The 17,691-nt window shown below is 41.6% G+C and overlaps 1 protein-coding gene across 1 annotated transcript; it reads right to left on the bottom strand.

Annotated features, from left to right (window-relative positions):
• Positions 1–11,413: 11,413 nt before the first annotated feature.
• gba3 (glucosidase, beta, acid 3) lies at positions 11,414–17,691 on the bottom strand. The gene is made up of 5 exons (XM_031285007.2): positions 17,439–17,691; positions 16,541–16,765; positions 15,605–16,404; positions 14,974–15,097; positions 11,414–12,392 (listed from the first exon to the last, which is right to left on the bottom strand). Exons 1-5 carry the CDS (start codon positions 17,491–17,493, stop codon positions 12,190–12,192), a joined length of 1,407 nt encoding a protein of 468 aa, XP_031140867.1. The 5' UTR covers positions 17,494–17,691; the 3' UTR covers positions 11,414–12,189.

Genomic DNA, 17,691 nt, shown 5'->3' with positions numbered 1-17,691 from the left:
AGGAAAAACTGTTATTAGCCATGGTTAGAGGAAAGAAATAAGATAAAGAATAACAGACAACAACTTCAAATGTGCTTACTGTGCAAGAAACAATCGTCAGGGAATACGAGGGTAGGGTATAGTAAAGCATTAGGTCGTAGCGTCTTGTTTTTATCTAATATGCTTGTGTCTGCGATGGTAAACATGAGCATGATGCCGCTTCAGACAGTTAAGCTGTCCATGTGTGAGGCCTTCCTTGAAGGACTAAGAGTAAAAAGGCTTTTGAGTGAACAAGCTTTATTGTGTATTATATCACTGTGTGTTCTATCCCCATAGTATTCAACCTGAAGCATGGTCACATTGCTAATAGCAACATTCAGCCTAAAGGGAAAGTCGTAGCTCATAAATTTCCATCTACCTTTTTTTTCTTTCTATTTTTGCAGTGGGTCAGGAGGACCGTGCACCCTGGGGGAAAGCAGGGACAGCTCACAATTCAACATGAAACATAACTCATGTAATGCTACGTGGGGAGAAAGTTCATGCAATACATACATTTAGGGTCATATGTTACAATTCTAGCGGGGGTCACGCTAGATAATAGCCCAATTGCGATGCAGGGCTAGCGGGCCTCATCTGTAAAAGTTGTGGACAGTGTAGCACGTATCTCCTCCTCCTGCAAGCAGTTCACGTTCCTTGTTTGTTTTATCTATCGCCATTCAGCTATTTGAGTTTGACACTAGGTTCATGACCACTTCAGTTCACCTCGTGGTATCTGATGATTCCGTCGCTCACACTCCCCTAATGTATGCTGAGGAGAGAGGGGATGCGTGCTGGAGAAAAGGCACACGTCCCATCTGATTGCAAGGTCCTCCCTGATGAATCATGCCGCAATGGACATCTCGGCTTTATCAAAGGGTGCTTTCCATTTCACTAGTGTAATTAATCAGAAAGGGACTTTATTGTTAACACAAAAAGTCACTGCAGATCACCGGAAGACTCATAAAATCAAGCATTCATTCACCTCACCTGAAACTTTAGCTTTGTTTATAATAATTTGGTAGATTAAAGTTGGAAGGGTGAGATTGGTTTGTAACAAAGGTATGAAAACAATACAAACAAGACAGATTTTCACTTTTAAATAACTGAATGGAAGAAGAAAATGGAGAAAGAAAAAGTCATAGATGCGTGCTGACAGAAATACCTGATATCAAGCATTTCTCCATTTAGTGCAGATTTCTCCACTGGTGACAAGCGGTAAAGTGCTATACCTGTAGGACAGAGGGGAGAGGGAGGAAGAAAAATGGAGAGAATGAAATAAATATCTATTTAAAAATAGCCCCTCAGCATGGCAAGGAGAGATTTGAAGATATTATCCTCAAAGGCTGCTGTGAGTGAGGCTGGGAGAAGGGAAGGCTGTCTACAGTGAAATATGAAAGGCACATACTCCCTGACAGCCTATGGCTTTTCCTGATACTGCCAACACCAGCCCACTGGAGTGATCCATAGACTCTATGTGGAGACTTGATATAAATGCTGAGGGCTAGATGTTGAAGATCCTCAGCTAGCTGCCACCGCCCCACCCTCCCTCGTCATCCTTCGCCTTGCCCGCCGCATGGGGGGAATTTGTTATGTTCCCTCTCGTACGGCTGCCTCAGAAATATCAGGACGGCGGACGGGGGGGCAAGTCGACTGACTTGTCCTTGTCCCTTTTCAATTTGACAAGCAGGCAAGCAGCCTTGGGGACTTTCCAGTCTATTTTCAAATTGACCATTTATAATCAGTTTTCTAAAGGAGAAAGAGAAGGGGTGGAGGAGTTGAGCCGTCCCTGTGTTGTTGTGGACGGTATAGAGCTGGGGGTTGCGAGATGATAATACAGCAGCATGTTGTCAGATGTGTCAGCACGTAAGACAAATGACGAACAGGGAGTGGGTGCATCAAAGGGAATGCACAGTGGGGGATTGACCTCTGTTCAAAAAAGAAAAAGAGAGAAAAAGGGAAGAATTCTATATCCTAAGGCAAATAAACATATACAGTCTCACTTTGAAATATGCACCACCTCTCAATGAACCCAAATCGGAGGAAGAAGTGGCGGTGGTTAAGAGCTTCCACAAAGAAGAGGCACCCATTGTCCATTTTTTGACACCAATGTGGCTGCATATATCAACACCTGCAAGGTCAGGCTGACTCGGGCGTGGCAAGCCTGGCGAGGTCCCCAGCCTGGGAGGCGTTACAGCATTCTGTCACACTGCTTGCTCCGCCGCCACCACACGATGACATTTCCACAAGATGGCTCTTCTGAATTATGCGGCCCAGCGGAAGGGTAAGAAGGGAAAGGGGGGGAAAAAAGCTCATTTTCTGGGTGTCTGCTTCTGACCTGAAACCGCCACTTGTTTTCATCAGCGCCTTTTGCCGCTTATGCAAAACGCCGTGCAGGGTAATAGGGGAACAATCAAGTCGGCCTGCTGCTCCTGTTCTCCATGCCACAGCCGCCTCTCTTTCTTTGGGGTGGAACGACACGGTGTCACCTCTACACTGGCCCCCATCCTCCCCAAATTAATCCCAATTTGGCCATCAAGCATGGGCCGTCCAAAGGGGCAGGCGGCAAGTAATTGACATTCTCAGGTGCATGAGTTTTGTTTATGTAGTAACGCTGAGCCAAGGCATTTCGCCGTGGATGACAGCAGACCCGGTTTGCATACGCCACTTGATTCGGGAGCCCTGCATGAGTGACTGCTCAGCAGCCTGTGGCCCTGTGGCATTTCAGCAGAGGACATTTCAGTAAAGATCGCCTCAGGTGTCAAGTGGCTTGGAAGGTGCGGGAGGCAGCTGGAGGTCGTTTGTCCAGCGCATTGATTTCACCGTGACCCCATCGCTCTCTCTAACTATTGATCCATCCCCCAAGACCCCTACTCAATGCCCATGCCACACTGGGGAATTAGATGTTATGCATCAATGTGGCCTACCCTTAAACAAAATAATGGCAAATTTTCAATAGGACATCACTATATGAAATAGGCATTGGCTGGCCACTCACCTCTGAGGTCATTCCAACGTTAGGTGGAGTCCATTTTGGTTATTGGGATTCCATGAATGTGGGGAGTAGGGTTAGGGTAAGGTTAAGGGTTAAGGTTAGGCATTTAGTTGTGATGGTTAAGGTTAGGGTAAGGGGCTAGGGAATGCATTATGTCAATGACAGGTCCCCACAAAGATAGTGCCATGCACCGTGTGTGTGTGTGTGTGTGTGTGTGGTACATGGAAAACCCTATCCTAAATGCTTTCCTAGGCAGATCTCCCATGCCTTTTAGCATGTCAACCAGGGCCATGAATCATGATTACAGCACCTACATTTTTACCTGGGCACCTCTAAGGCTTTTTCATTAGGGTAAAAGGGACCCCAGGCATTAAGGACAGGGTAGTTGAGGGGATTGGCTGTTTTTGTGAAAGGGAGGGTCAGGGATCTGGGTTGGGTGGGTTAATTACAATAACAATGGGGGCAGCCCAAAAAAAAGAAATACACCATGGCAGGGCTGAGCTGCTCTCATTTGTTTCAATAAGGTAAATTGATTCCTATGTCCTCTGGTGCCATTTGCATCGCATTCATTTAGTGTGCGCCTCTCATCCCACTCTCCTCCCACCCTTTTGCCACCACCTCCTCCCCCTCCATTCACTTCACGTGCAGAGGGCAAGACAACATCGATGCGGACACATTGATCTTCCCGGACAGCAGACGCATGAGAAGGCTCACGCGTACATCCACGCGCATTTATATATTACACCTGTGCATGGACGTGCATATTTGTACATAACATGCACACATGGAACGCACATGCGACCACTAATAAAGTTATTTGACATTCAGGAGTCAAGACTTACTCAGTCTTCTTAAAATAAGTTTTTGATATGTTCTATTGTCATGAGGCAAGTTGAACTTCTCCTTGCTAGCGTGAAAGCACTCTTGTTTATTGTTCAAGATTCAATACTTTATTGCCATACAACTCGGTGCAAGTTGCTAGGGATTTGCTTCAGTGTGCTCATGACAGGACATCAACAAAGACACAAAAAGAACATAGAACATATATATATATATATATATATACATACGGTATCCCACACGGGATCACACTTGACTCAGGCAGATAAAAAAGAGGGCACACCGCTCACCACATACCTGGATGACAGTCCAGGAGGCTAGAGTGACAGATGTCAGGTTAAAGTGAAATGGTGCATAGGGATGCAGAGTGCAAATCCAACGACGGGAAACGGATTAATTCAACTTTAGTTCCACTTTACATTGCCCAGTACAGGGGCATATTGCTCACAGGCACGGTCAGTGAATGCAGCACTGCCCACTGGCCTCTAACCCAGCCCTTACTCAGGGTGGTATCCATCTCGCCTCCGTTACCGCCTGCCTACCTGCCACAGACAACCCTTTGGTACAACACACTGTCTGGCGCTAACCACACTCACACTCCCACCCCACACTCCCATCATCAGTCACCGCCAGGGCAGATAGCAGCAGCCGTCAGGCAGATGAGTGACGACTGGGCCTGTTACCTGAGCGCCTGCATGACAATGGGCCTGTGGGCTGAGATAGAGAGACAAAAGCTGCAACTCTACCACACACACACACACACACACACATTCATGTGACACAACAAACCAGCTGATCTTTATTGTCTGCTGTACAATTAGCTGTCAGCCAGCGACATGTTAAGATGTGCTATACAATGCATCCAACCTAGTAAGGCTTAATTGAATACTCTGTATGTGTGTCTGTCTGCGCAAGTCATCACTACAAAACTTTTCACCCAGCTTAATTGGAGAAACATTCTGTCCCTAGGTTTGATCACACATGTAGTCACAATATGCATTGATCCAAACTATTTGAAATTAGGGTACTGTATGTAAATATAATAGGGAACAAAATTAAGCTGCATAATGTATTTAATCCATTCATCATTGCGGATTCAGCATAATATCTTTCAACACTTCTTCAAGATGACAACACTCCAAAGGGCTTACTTCTCGTTCAAAACTATAACTTAAAAAATATACACTGCAGAGTGAAATTGCTACCAAAGGTATCGCAACCACCTCCATGAATCAGCAATAAGCAAATCCTATTAAATCCCTTTTAATTGGGCCCCATTCAACCAAATCCTGACTGCTTGTGAACAATATAAGAATATAGATTGTAATGACTTCAGGAAGGTGGAAAGACCTTGCATATTGGACTCAATAGTTTTTTTCCTCCTATCCTTACACACTTCTGCATACTGCAAGTGTGGGATGGTTGCAGGCCAGGAGGGTGCAGTTGCCTTCTGAACTTCCATTTGCAGGTTTACACAAGCAGATGTTGTACCCAAGCTTGCATTCGACTCCCTGGCACACATGAACACAGTCGCTCAAACATACATGCGCCGAGTACGTCACAAGATTTGTAACATTGCAACATTGAAACACACCAACCACTTTGCCTCGAACTCTGGCTGATCTGCTATTTGTTACCGCGCGCACTTGGCAAAACAAAAACGGCCACAGCCCAAACACTTGAAAGGGCTTATTGCTCATGTTTCCCACAAGTTCTGCCCTGTCTGGCTGAAACAAACCATCACAGTTAAGCTTGCTAGACAACACGCCGAAAATACCTTGATCCAATTTGAAACACAGGCTTACTTGCTGAAGTATAAATGCCTAAATTGGTACTACCAGCAGGTAATTATTAAATTCCCCCAGCCGAACAAGAACGTTTGTATTGCATCTGGAAGCACTGTGAGAACAACAATTGAGTCACAGGTTTGGGCACCAAAGGATGATGATTATGGTAATCCAAGAATGCCAAAGCTCTATTGTATGTCACAGATTTTTGTTGCAAACTCATGACCTTATTAACCTTCTTAATCCTCAACTGGGTTCTCATGATAAGGGGTTTACACGCACACACAAGCATGCACTTGCACTCAAACACTTTCACTTTGATGCCCAGCAAACCAAGCCATATCCACCTGTTTTATCAGGCACACCTGAGGTTCCCTGCAAAATATCAGCAGAGACCCTCGAGCCATCCAAGACAATTAACGCTCTCCCTTAGATCAGCAGTGGGGGAAAAAGTGGATGGCAGCGTTTGGAGCAGAGGGCCCTCCCAGTGTAGGCACATGAGAAAGCAGGTCTGATTGGTATTAAGTGGTGAGATTAAAAAGCCATCTCATAGGTCAGGTCAGCTGGTGTTCATTTGAATGCATTACCAGGGTCCGAGGCTAGATAATTCTCTCATTAGCGCCACTCAAACCCTGAGTGACAACACGGGTGAGAAGGGAGCATGTCTTACAACACTTAGAGTTAATTAGTCCGCGCGCACTGTTGCTCTGCGCCCATTGCGTCCGCTCTCTCTTGAAATGGCCTCAACCTAAAGCGTGTGCAGTTAATCAAAGATGAGCTGCAGAGTTTTCCATAGGAACCACTTGTTGATTCAGGAAAATATCTGAACTTTTTTTTTTTTTTTTTTTTTTCAAACTCAATTCAAAGGTGCACTCTCACAACTCTTAATCTACTATACTGTAACGTGGCGTGTACGGTAGCCTACCGTTACTGAACTGCTTCTTTCTTTGCACTTTAAAAGGAAAATCCCTGGGGTTTTTTTCAAGTACTTTTCACAGTTATGGCCATTTCTTTTCTATTCTATTGGTTACGATAACACGGTAGCAAGAAACTTTACTAAATTGTCAGATTGTAAACAAGCTATCAGTTTAGCCAGAATATCAGTAAACCAGGAGTAAACCAGCAGTTATCTAAAACAATGTTGGTTATTATACCACACACATTAGACCAGCTCTCTTAAACCTTGTCTTGTCCTCCGTCCGTTTTGCCTGTTCATAACACATAGTATAAATTATGACCCAATTCTGTGTTACATCTTTTTAGCCAACTTCATTCCAACTTATTAACTTTAGTTGTACACTTTTTTATGGAATTGTCAATAAACCTAATTCATATTAAATTACTGTATAACTAATTTGTGATTATAAAAAATCCAGAAATTATGAATTATTTTGACTATTAATAGTTAAGATCAGAGGAGCCTATGTTGATGTATAATCACAGCCAGTTTTGTGTATGGAACCATCCGTGTTATTTTTCGGCAATTTGGTTGAAAGAAACCCACATTTTTTATATAGAAACTTTAAAAACGGATCAAATTTGACCCGAAGACAACAGGAGGGTTAAACTCTTACAAGCTCTACATGTTTTGGTTTTACTCATGTGAGCTAGCTTGTTGCAAGAGCAAAACATAGTACATAGAGTAGCTAAGTGGGTGATGACAGACTGATTATCTCACTAAATCAGTATCCTGTTGTTTTGGCCATAATGAGAAGAGATGAACAGAAATGTAACACCGACAGATCTTGACAATTGTTAAGGTAACTACTGAATCACATTGTTTCCTTGCAGCCCAGTAGTGAATGTTTCATGGTGAGGTAGTGGTCCAGGTCCTGGGAATTTGGGATCAATGATCTAAACCACCCAAAAATGTAGGTAATAATCCCTCATTGTATGAGAACTGTATGCACAACTATGTTAGTCCAGTGTGTCAAAGTTGAAGCAGGAAGTCATTATTTAAGCTGTGATGGACATTTACAACTGACAGTCGGGTGATAGTTTACTGCTCGCCTCACTTTTGGCAAACCTGGGTCATAATCGTCTGGCTGCTTGTTTCTTGATTTCTTCTTAAGGATATGGCTTTGTGTCCCGGATCTCAGCAAATAACTTGCAAGGTATTATTATTACGAATGGGAATGATGTAGTCAAAACTACAAAAATAATAAACCAGAACTGTCACTTTAAATGTTTGATTGAAGTAGGACATGAAAGGCAAAGGTAAATGTGGGATAACGCTCAAACTGTAAGTGGCCCCCTGTATTCTTTTTCATTATTTTCAGACAGATAAAACCCACAGGTAACCATTTTCTGTCTCTAAAGTTTCAGAGGAGACTTAGAGCATTTCAATTTTCCTCTCTTTCTTTGTTGATGACATTGTGTTTGCATATTGGGAGCATGAGGTTATATCCACGTCATTAGTCTCTGCTTGGATCCAGGCCTGATAACTACACCGCCATCGCAGTTCTATTCACTTCGCTTCTAAAGGTTCCATAAATTTTCTCTTTCTCACTTATGTTCACTCGCACTCCCACCACTGTTCCCATAAGACACAGCGCTCGGCTCATTGGTTACCACACACACGCACAGCGAGGGGGGGGGGGGTTCTCTCTCGCCACCACCGCTGGGCTTACCCACCACACACACACACACACACACACACACACAGACCCTGAATACCAATTTCTGCATGTGCCCCCCCAGTCACTACCCCCAACTGAGCGCACAGGGTTAGCTGAATATTCTAGGAGCTTTCAATTTTTCAGGCAGGTCTGCGAACCCCCTCCCATCACGCGGCGCCATCACACTCAAGGGAGTTAGAATTTCAACAGTGGTTGGCAGGGTCATCTGCAGTCCCTCAGGGAGGGACTTAAAAGAAAAAGATTTGAATTGCCTTTCTCTCTTTTTATTCTCTTTTTGTCTCGCCGCTTTAGTTCTCTGTATGGGTCCGTCATAATTCCATTTCCTGTCTTCAAGGCCTAGCAATTTTCATCCCCCTCAATCTTGTCTGCACCGCCAAATTCATCAATCAAAGACGAGGTCTTCCAAAGCACTTTTTATAGCTCCGATGTCATGCTTCTTATGCCACTGTCAAAAGTGGCAACAGAGCTCCAAAGTGCTGGTTATGCCACGGTGCGGCGTTTATCCACTTGTAAAATGTACTGTAGTGGTCATACTAGGATCAAATACAGGATGTGAGGAAAGTGACTTCCAGCTGAAAGAGAAGGAGGGGGTAGAAAAAAATTTCTTCTAACTCTTTTGCACTATTATGAATTCCCAGTGAAATGTCTAGCGAAGTAGGTCAATGGGATTTAGAAAGTTTGTGCTGTTTTTTTTTTTTTCTCCCCTCCCTCTCTCATACTCTCGTCATTGGAAAATGAGCAATGTGATTAGGAGAAGGGAAGATGATGAGCTACAGAGAGCGAGTGAAAAAGAGCAAGAGAGAAAGAAATAGACAGAAGGCAGGCTGAGTGGTGGTTTGGGCCTCTCGCGGGTCCCTCGCCAGCTGACTGAGAGACTCAGACAAAGAGAGTGAGAGGAAAGGGAAGAGAGAGATTTGTATCTGAGCTCTAGAGGAAGGGCGTGGCTGATGTCTCTTCATCTTGCTATTGAAGCAACAATCTAATTATACAATTTCTCCAGGGAATATGCATATGAGGATAATCAGTAAATAGAAAAAGGTAATTATTTGCCAGAAGTCATACCCTTTGCACCTGTAAGCACTTTGCCGATACACAAGATTGTGCTTTTCCTATAATTCACAATGAAGATAGTGTATCAGCCAGCTAAATTAGTTAGTTAATTTATAATATAAAAAAAATTAATTTCCCAGTTATTGAATATTTCATAGTCTGTCAAAATATAATCAGTTAAGTTTGGTCAAATACAAATGGGCCTCTCTTGGTAATTTGCCAGAATTTTCCTCAGGGTAAATCTCCGCCAGTGAATGTGATTGAATGTTACAATTAAACGTACTAATTCATTGTCAAAAGCAACTTATCTATACACATGATATATTTGGCACTTAATTGGAAAGCACATTTAGAAAACGGTTTCTTCTGTGACTTTCTACATCACGGCCTAATCAGAATAAATTCTGCCCGCTGTAATGAATTGAAGTTGAATATTCGTAGTCGGGCTATTAGGGAGACTGGAGGAGTGAATTATTTAAATGCTAATTAATGTTTTAAGCTTTCCAACCTGCAATAGGCACATATTATTCCTCTGTCCCCCACAAACGGCTAATTCCAACATTCACTAAGTGCAGAGCAACTTCTTGCTCATATTTCATTCAATCAATTCAGCTGCAGTGGTGCTTCTTTCACCAATACAGCTACCTCTAGCCAGTGATGAAGGAAGATGGAATCCATCAATACGGGGAGGAATTACTAATCAACTCTTAACTGGGAATTCAGTTGCCCATGGGAAACATGATTCAGACCTGCTTTGGTTATGATTTCTGACAGGTAGAATTTTTTTTTTTTAAGATAATTTTTTGGCCATTATTGACAGGACAGCTGAAGAAATGAGGGGATGACATGCAGCAAAGGGCTGCAGGTCAGAGTTGAACCCGTGCCCGCTGAGTCGAGGAGTAAACCTCTATATATCTTTTTTTTATACTAAAAGATGGAAGTTTTTAACACATTGCTTGATTTTTAATCAGTTTTCCACCAGCATCCCCACCTGACAAGCTGAGGATTACATCGGTTGAGTAAATGCTTAGTGCTTTGTGTTCTGTCACCAGCTTCTGACAGAGCCACAGATATTAGATGAACTTCATTAGCGTTGAAATAGTGTGAGATGTGCTTCAACGTTGTGTTCAAAGCAGCCTGCAAAGGAGTTCTAATGTGAGCGGCAGTAGCATTTTTCATGTTTCCACAATAGCTTGTTATTCATCATAAGACAAAGGAGAATCTCACTCGGCTTGACATAGATGGAGGAGGGCCACGAGGGTATTACTCACATCTGTTGAAAACAGCACATGCACAGCCAACTGGATGTCACGATACACCATACTTATTAATGCAAACAAGTCTCCCAACACCGAATATAAATGACTTTTTCCTTCACATCAGAGCATAAATATTAATTGTGTTAAATCTATGCTGTATTGTGGTTAGGGAGATGGTTTAGTTGTTTGTTACACCAACAGCATGCATTTTATTAGTCAAAGCAGCACATCATGTGACATCCTATTGTGAAGGGCAGTATGTACACACTGGGCTGTTGAATTCAAAGCTGTAGTTCTCTTTAATACCACAAGGTGACACTGCAGGCTTACAAACAGCTGCTATCAAACTGCTCATCCCAGTCTCTGTTAGGAGCAAAGATCAAGTTGATTTTAATTGCCATTTTCTTTTAACGTGAACCTAGAACATTACAAATGATCTACAATACCACTTTGAGACACACCTGCAGTCACTGATGTCAAATATTCAATTTGGCTCTCTCAGCCTTGTAGATCTACAGCACATTGTTCAGCACTCCATATAAATAATCCTACCTTAACCTCAGCATGCACAAAGCATCAACAGAAGGCCTCTGGGAGGCTTTTCGCCTTGTTCACTCTTTTCTTTCTTTAAGTCGAGAGTTTGCACAGCTGTCCGGGGGAACACAAATGGCATTACTCTCTGTTCCTGTGGCAGGACATCTGTTGCTTTCAGCTGGCATCCCTTCTGAGTCTACTGGGGTGTGCTTTATGCAGCATGGCGGCAATATGATAACTGAGTCTTTGATGGGTTCTTTTCAATGTGACAGGTGAGATGGCACCTTTTTTTTTGTTGACTATAAAAAGGATGAGGAAATGAAAGGTGTCATTTATTTTTTCCAAATACCAGAAACCACAAACTGCAGAATTTACTTAAGTATTCACTAGAGTACAATAAAAAGGTATTGTTTTTTTCAGATTCGTCATGATAGCTGCATATCAAAAACGCACTCATCTGACTCACAGGTAGATCTAAGGAGTGGATAGGTTGCTATACACGTAAGGTGAAAGCATGTACTCAGGCACATAACAATGGTGTTATTCAAGATGAGGCCACCATTAATATTGCTACGAATCACTGACAATGCATTCATATGCTCGATGGTGTTTTAAGCCCCCACCGTCTCCTTCCAGGCAGCGCTGCGACCGTTGACTTCAAGGCACCTAACCCTAACCTAAACCATTGCTTAATCCTAGTGCCTTCCTGCCTGGAAAGAGACGTTGGGGGCTTAAAACACTGATAAACCATTCATGCACATCCTTCTGCAGCCACTGCTTGGTCTTATGGCTGCCTGAGCCCTCTGAGTGAGGAACTCATCTCGTACAGATTGACTGACTGAATTGGGCAGGATAGAATACTGATTTGCATCCTATTGAATCAACTTAACACTCTACGCCCATAACCTCACGTCCCCTGCTGAAGATGGATATCTATAAATGACCCTGACCATTTTCTAAACATTAGACAATAGTGCTGCTATACATTTTGGATCTACAGTTAGATTAAGTTTTTTAAGAATGTATAAATTTAATCATTTTATTATTATTATTATTATTCCTCCGTCTTCTCACTTGGATTGACCACATTTGTATTTTGAGATAATCTTTGCATACTCCCGTCCAGACTGGTATATGGTTCGGCTTCGCTTTGCGTCCGCAAAGTCCACATGGAACAATCCAAAGCGAACACTGAATCCATCAGCCCATTCAAAGTTGTCCAACAGTGACCATGCGAAATATCCACGGACGTTGACCTCATCTTCCTGTATAGCTAAACACAAACACAAATAGTTAGAACACAGAAAATATTTACTAATTGTGTAGATTTGAAAAGGGTAATGCAAGTGTACCTTATTTTTTTTTTTAATAAATATAACAGAAGTATACCGTCGTACCATGAAAGGCTACAGCCATCAATGAAACATCACAAAATAAGCACATCAAGATTTCTGAAGCATACCAAGAGCATTAACTATTTACAAGTAGAAAGTACATATGCATCAGGCTTGTGCACAATTCAGAATTGAAAATGACTCCGAACTTCCATTTCAATTTTTGAATTGAATTGATGTCAAAAACAGGATCTAGAATTACAATTCAAATTTCAATTAAAGGAAGCAGAATTGCAATTCAATAAAAATTCAAAGAAATTCATAATTTAAGTGAAGTGTTTAACAATGAAGCTTTACAATATATGTCAGACATGATTGCATTACACATTCTATAAATGATATTAGTTTGAACTACTTGTACAGATTACATTAACAGGAAATGTTTTCCCCCAGCAATGAATGTTAAAAGCTCTTGTCACAGAACAAATAATTAAGTTTGATTTATTGTAATTGTAATTTTGTGGAACATGATGGAACATGACTCCATTTCCCAGAATGCTTTACTTTAACCAAGTATGTAAAATGGTTACCAAACAATTTGGGGTGGACATTTGTTTAAAAGCTTCTTTTCTACACAATTTGATGGTCAACACTGGACTTTTTAAGTTTCAGAAGTCCCTTACAACTTCAGATTACAAATGTTTATAGATTTGACACCTGTAATAACAGCGACATGGAACATAATAGCAGGCCTAAAAGGTCATCTGTACTAGTTCATTTTGAAGAACCAATTCCAGCAAGAACACCTGGAAACCACAGAGCCATATGCAAACACTGCAGTGCTCCAGTCTGTGGCTCCATCAAGGCTACTTCAAATTTCAAAAGGCATCTACAAGTAAGTTAACAGTCTTATTTTGAAAACCATCTCTTGATGGTATTATGCTACTGATATTTGATATCATCAGTGTTGGGGTCACTACTCAAGAACATGTAATACATTCACTTAAAAAAATAAACACATAATGCATTACCTTGTTATTCTCTATGGATAGTAACGCATTACATTACTGTAGCGCAACACAGCAAGAGCCTGGCATATAGCTCACAAAGGGCTTAAACACGTTCAACTCACAACAGTAACTGTAACATTCATGTGTTACATTACTCAGTTACAGCCAAATGTGATTATATTATGGCATTACTGCGTAAGGAGTTAGCCCCAACACTGGATATCATATGTGTTTAAAAGCATGCAAGCACACTTTTTACTTATTGTAAATCAAGAAAATAATTCTTGTCAATTGTGGAATAAATAGAAATACTTGTTCTCTTAAAGAGTGATCTACATTGAGGGACTTTTTTCCTACAGAAGAAACATCAGGAAATCTTGGATTGTAAAACCAGCGGTTACACAATCCAACCAAACCAGAATGAAGATCATGGTGGTGTTATTTGATTACTTTGAAATGAAAATAACATTGGAACAAAACTAATTAAACAACATTGAGGTGGTAATTTATTTCAAGAATTTGATCATTATCTATATTTTGGAACAAAATGTATGCAGGGTTGAGGAGTGACTAGTTACATGTAATGAAATTATTTTATTCAATTGCAAAATTAATGTAATTGTATTTAGTTGTATTACTGAGGTAAAATGTGTAATTCAATTAGTCACTAATCAAATTAAATTTCTTTGCATTGATAAAGTAATCCAAATAAAGTAATCCAAACCACATTTATAATGGGTAACTTATAACAGTAAGAAATTACATTTCCAAAGTAACCTTCCTAACACTGAATGTATGTGAGTATGTGTGGAATTTCTTCGAATTGCAATGAATTTAATTCCACTTCCTCATTCAAATTCAACTTCCTGTGGGGTGGAGTCAATTCAATTCAAATTCATGAATTGAATGGAGGCCAATTCAGAATTTTGCACAAGCCTGCTATACATATAAACATATGTATTACTGGTTGACCAGATGGTGGTGCCAAAACAAACAACTTTACATTGGGGCAATAATTCCTGAGCCTTAAGGTCTGAAAACATAAAATGATTATTTGTAATAAAAATTATGTTCTGTTTTTGTGAATCAAGAAAATCAGAATCCATTACACATCCATTTTCCCACCATTTATTCTTTAAACTATTTAGTGATATACATAAATATCTCCCCAAAATTTCATTCAAATTAATAAAACTTAAGGCAAGGATTCTGAGAATTACAAGTCAATGATGTGCAAAACTATTTGTGGCTAAATGTATACCCAATTGCAAGAGGTAAAGGTGTAACAAACCACATTTGAGCATTATTCTTACTTACAATTGTCAACCAAATTTGTCAGGCCGTTATTCATTGGCAGCTCTAGGACTGACACCAAAGTGTTATGTAGAGTGTTTCCATAATGCTGAATTAAGATAATATTTTCACTGTCATTTGCCCCATTAACTTGGACCCTGTTACTGTCTGCTAACGGCCATTTGCTTATTTCCAATGCAGATTTACCAACCATTACCTTTAGCCACTTCCAAGATGGTGTCCTTGTAAAACCCTGAGCGCTGGACGTCCTCAATCTGCAGCGGCCCCACCTGAGAGAAGCCATTCTCTGTAATGTAGACTGCTGGGTTGTTGAAAGTGTCCTGGAAAGTCATGGGGCAAATATTATTGTCAAACAAGGCATCTCAGCTGTCACACATTCCACGGTGAGACAGATTGGTCTGCAGTGTACCGTTTAGCTGCATTTCAACGGTGCCGAGCTCAAACTAATGGCCTGTGACAGGGCACAACAGCAAGAAATTGCAATTGCAAACACTTTCAGCAAAGTAACTGTTTCATTCAATGTGACAGCACTAATGAAGCATCAATGTTTTTCTGGAGGTGTTAAAAGGAGATTACCGCATACAAAATCAATAGCAAGACACTAAACGAATGTCAGGCTGTTCTACTCGTTTGGTTGAAGGCGATTTGTCTTCTTGTCGGTCAATTCAGTTTGATACCAAGAGAAAAAAGAAAAATGACTTCACATTTCAGCTGATTGAATTCACTCTGGAAATAAAGGATGTGTTCGGGGATACTTTGTAGTGATGTGGACTGAGGGAGATGAACGAAAATGACCCAAAAAGATGGACCACTAGTTTTAGTTTTACCTTGATGTACTTGAGAAGTTTCCTTAAGCCATGGGGCACTACAGCGAGCCATGACACACCACAAATAGGCCAGGATGGATCCAGAACTACTTCTGCATCTTGGTCGCACACCATACACATCTTTCCACAACCTCCCCCAGGTTTGACTTTACGAGACGTATAGTAGTTCAACGCAAAGAAGTCTGCTGTGCCCAAAATGGCAGGTTCGTCTTTTGAGAAACTAGGCAGTCTTGAGCTGCCACTGCATCCCATCTTCTTACTTTGAGCGTCGATGGAAGATCTCATTAATTCTGGATAATCTCCAGTAACAAACACAGGCCAGGCAAACCACCCTAGTGTAAATGCAAAGTAGCGTTCCGTGGCAGCGATATCCTCGGTGCAACCTGCGTGTAACGGCTCATGCCAGTCGCTGTTGATGGCCAGAGACACTGCACCCTTCTGCTTTGTCCTGTAGAAGGAGTTGTAGCTGTGCCAGGCCATGGCGTGGGCACGCAGCATGTTATGGCCCACCAGGTAGGCGGCGGTGCCTGGTTCTTTTAACCCCGGGGCGTGGATGCCGTCTTCATGGCCAAATTTGGCGCACACATAGGGCTCGTTGATAGTGATCCAAAGCTTGACGCGGTCACCAAATGTTTGGAAACAAAACTTGGCATAGCTGTCAAACAGGGTTGCTATATCTGGTGATTTCCAGCCACCCTGATCTTGGAGAGCTTGAGGCAAGTCGAAGTGGTAAAGTGTGACCATAGGTGATACATTGCAGGCCAGCAAATCATCAATCACCTTGTTGTAGTACTGTACACCTGTTGGACACATATACAATGCACTGCCATTTATGAGTGATGAGGTAAAACAGCACTACAACCATCACATAAGCTTGTTCCATTTTCTTGTTTTGGATTCAAATATGGCATGGGTCTAATGTGGATATGGAATTACCTTTTTGATTGACATGTGGTGTGGTGCCATCAGGCAGGAGGCGGGCCCAGGAGAGAGACAGACGATAGTGCGTCAGTCCAAGCTGCTGGATGCACTCCAGGTCCTTCTCCCACAGCTCGTAGCTGTTACAGGCCACGTCTCCATTGTGCTCCTCAAACACTCTGCCTTTCTCGTGACAAAATATGTCCCAGATATTTGGTCCCTTGCCATCTGCCTGCCAGCCTCCTTAATGTACACATAAAGGTTGTTTGATTTCATAAAAGTATGTAGGATGTTGACATAAAAGAAATCACAGTAATGTTTCTATTGGGACTTTAAGTGTGTCTGTGGATTTAAATGAATTCATTCTGACTGTATCTTTGGCTTACTTACCTCCAGTCGGATTTGTTTTAACTTCGCTGCAATTTTCCTTTCGAATATAAGCACTATGGTCTGATTATTTTTAAGTGTGTTAGTTTTACATAGGGTGACCTGTGAGCTAGTTCAAGTTCGTCCATTGACTCAGAGTCTGAGTTGGTCAAACAATAAATGGTGAAAGGTCAAGTCTGTAGTTTGTCTTGTGTGCCATCTAATACAACATTTAAGGAGACATTGTATACATCCTTGTTTGACATATTAGAAATATATAAGGCTCATGTTATCTCCCAAACAGATATGCAATGGATATAACCTAACATATACATTCCCACAAACTAGGCAGGATGCTAACAGATATAAAACAGCTGTTGTTATTTTAGTTAACGTTAGACACAAAGTTCTAGTCTGAGTGACACTTTAACTATAGTCTTTGTTGTATTTCTATCATTCTATTAAACTGCGTGTTAGTGATAGTGTCCAATTCAACGAATAACTAAGACTTCATACAGCTTGTGTTTAACGTCACCTAACGCTAACTTACCTTCTATTTGATACGCAGCAGTTGCCGCTCCCCACGCAAACTCTCTTGGAAACATTATTTTTTTTCAGCGTTAGGATACTGAGTCAACGCAGTTTTGTTTGAGTTCCGCGGTATGTCTCCTAGAAGTTTTAAACTGGTAGTTTTCACTGCGTCATTCACAACCACGGATGTATTAATTAGGGTCATAGTCCACAAGACCAAAACGAGGACCACACAGGTGTTGCCATCTTGCTTATTTGGGGCCAGAGTCTGC

The sequence above is a fragment of the Sander lucioperca genome, chromosome 17 (assembly GCF_008315115.2).
Source record: "Sander lucioperca isolate FBNREF2018 chromosome 17, SLUC_FBN_1.2, whole genome shotgun sequence".
Lineage (NCBI taxonomy): Eukaryota > Metazoa > Chordata > Actinopteri > Perciformes > Percidae > Sander > Sander lucioperca.
This window is presented reverse-complemented; position numbering and strand designations above follow the sequence as displayed.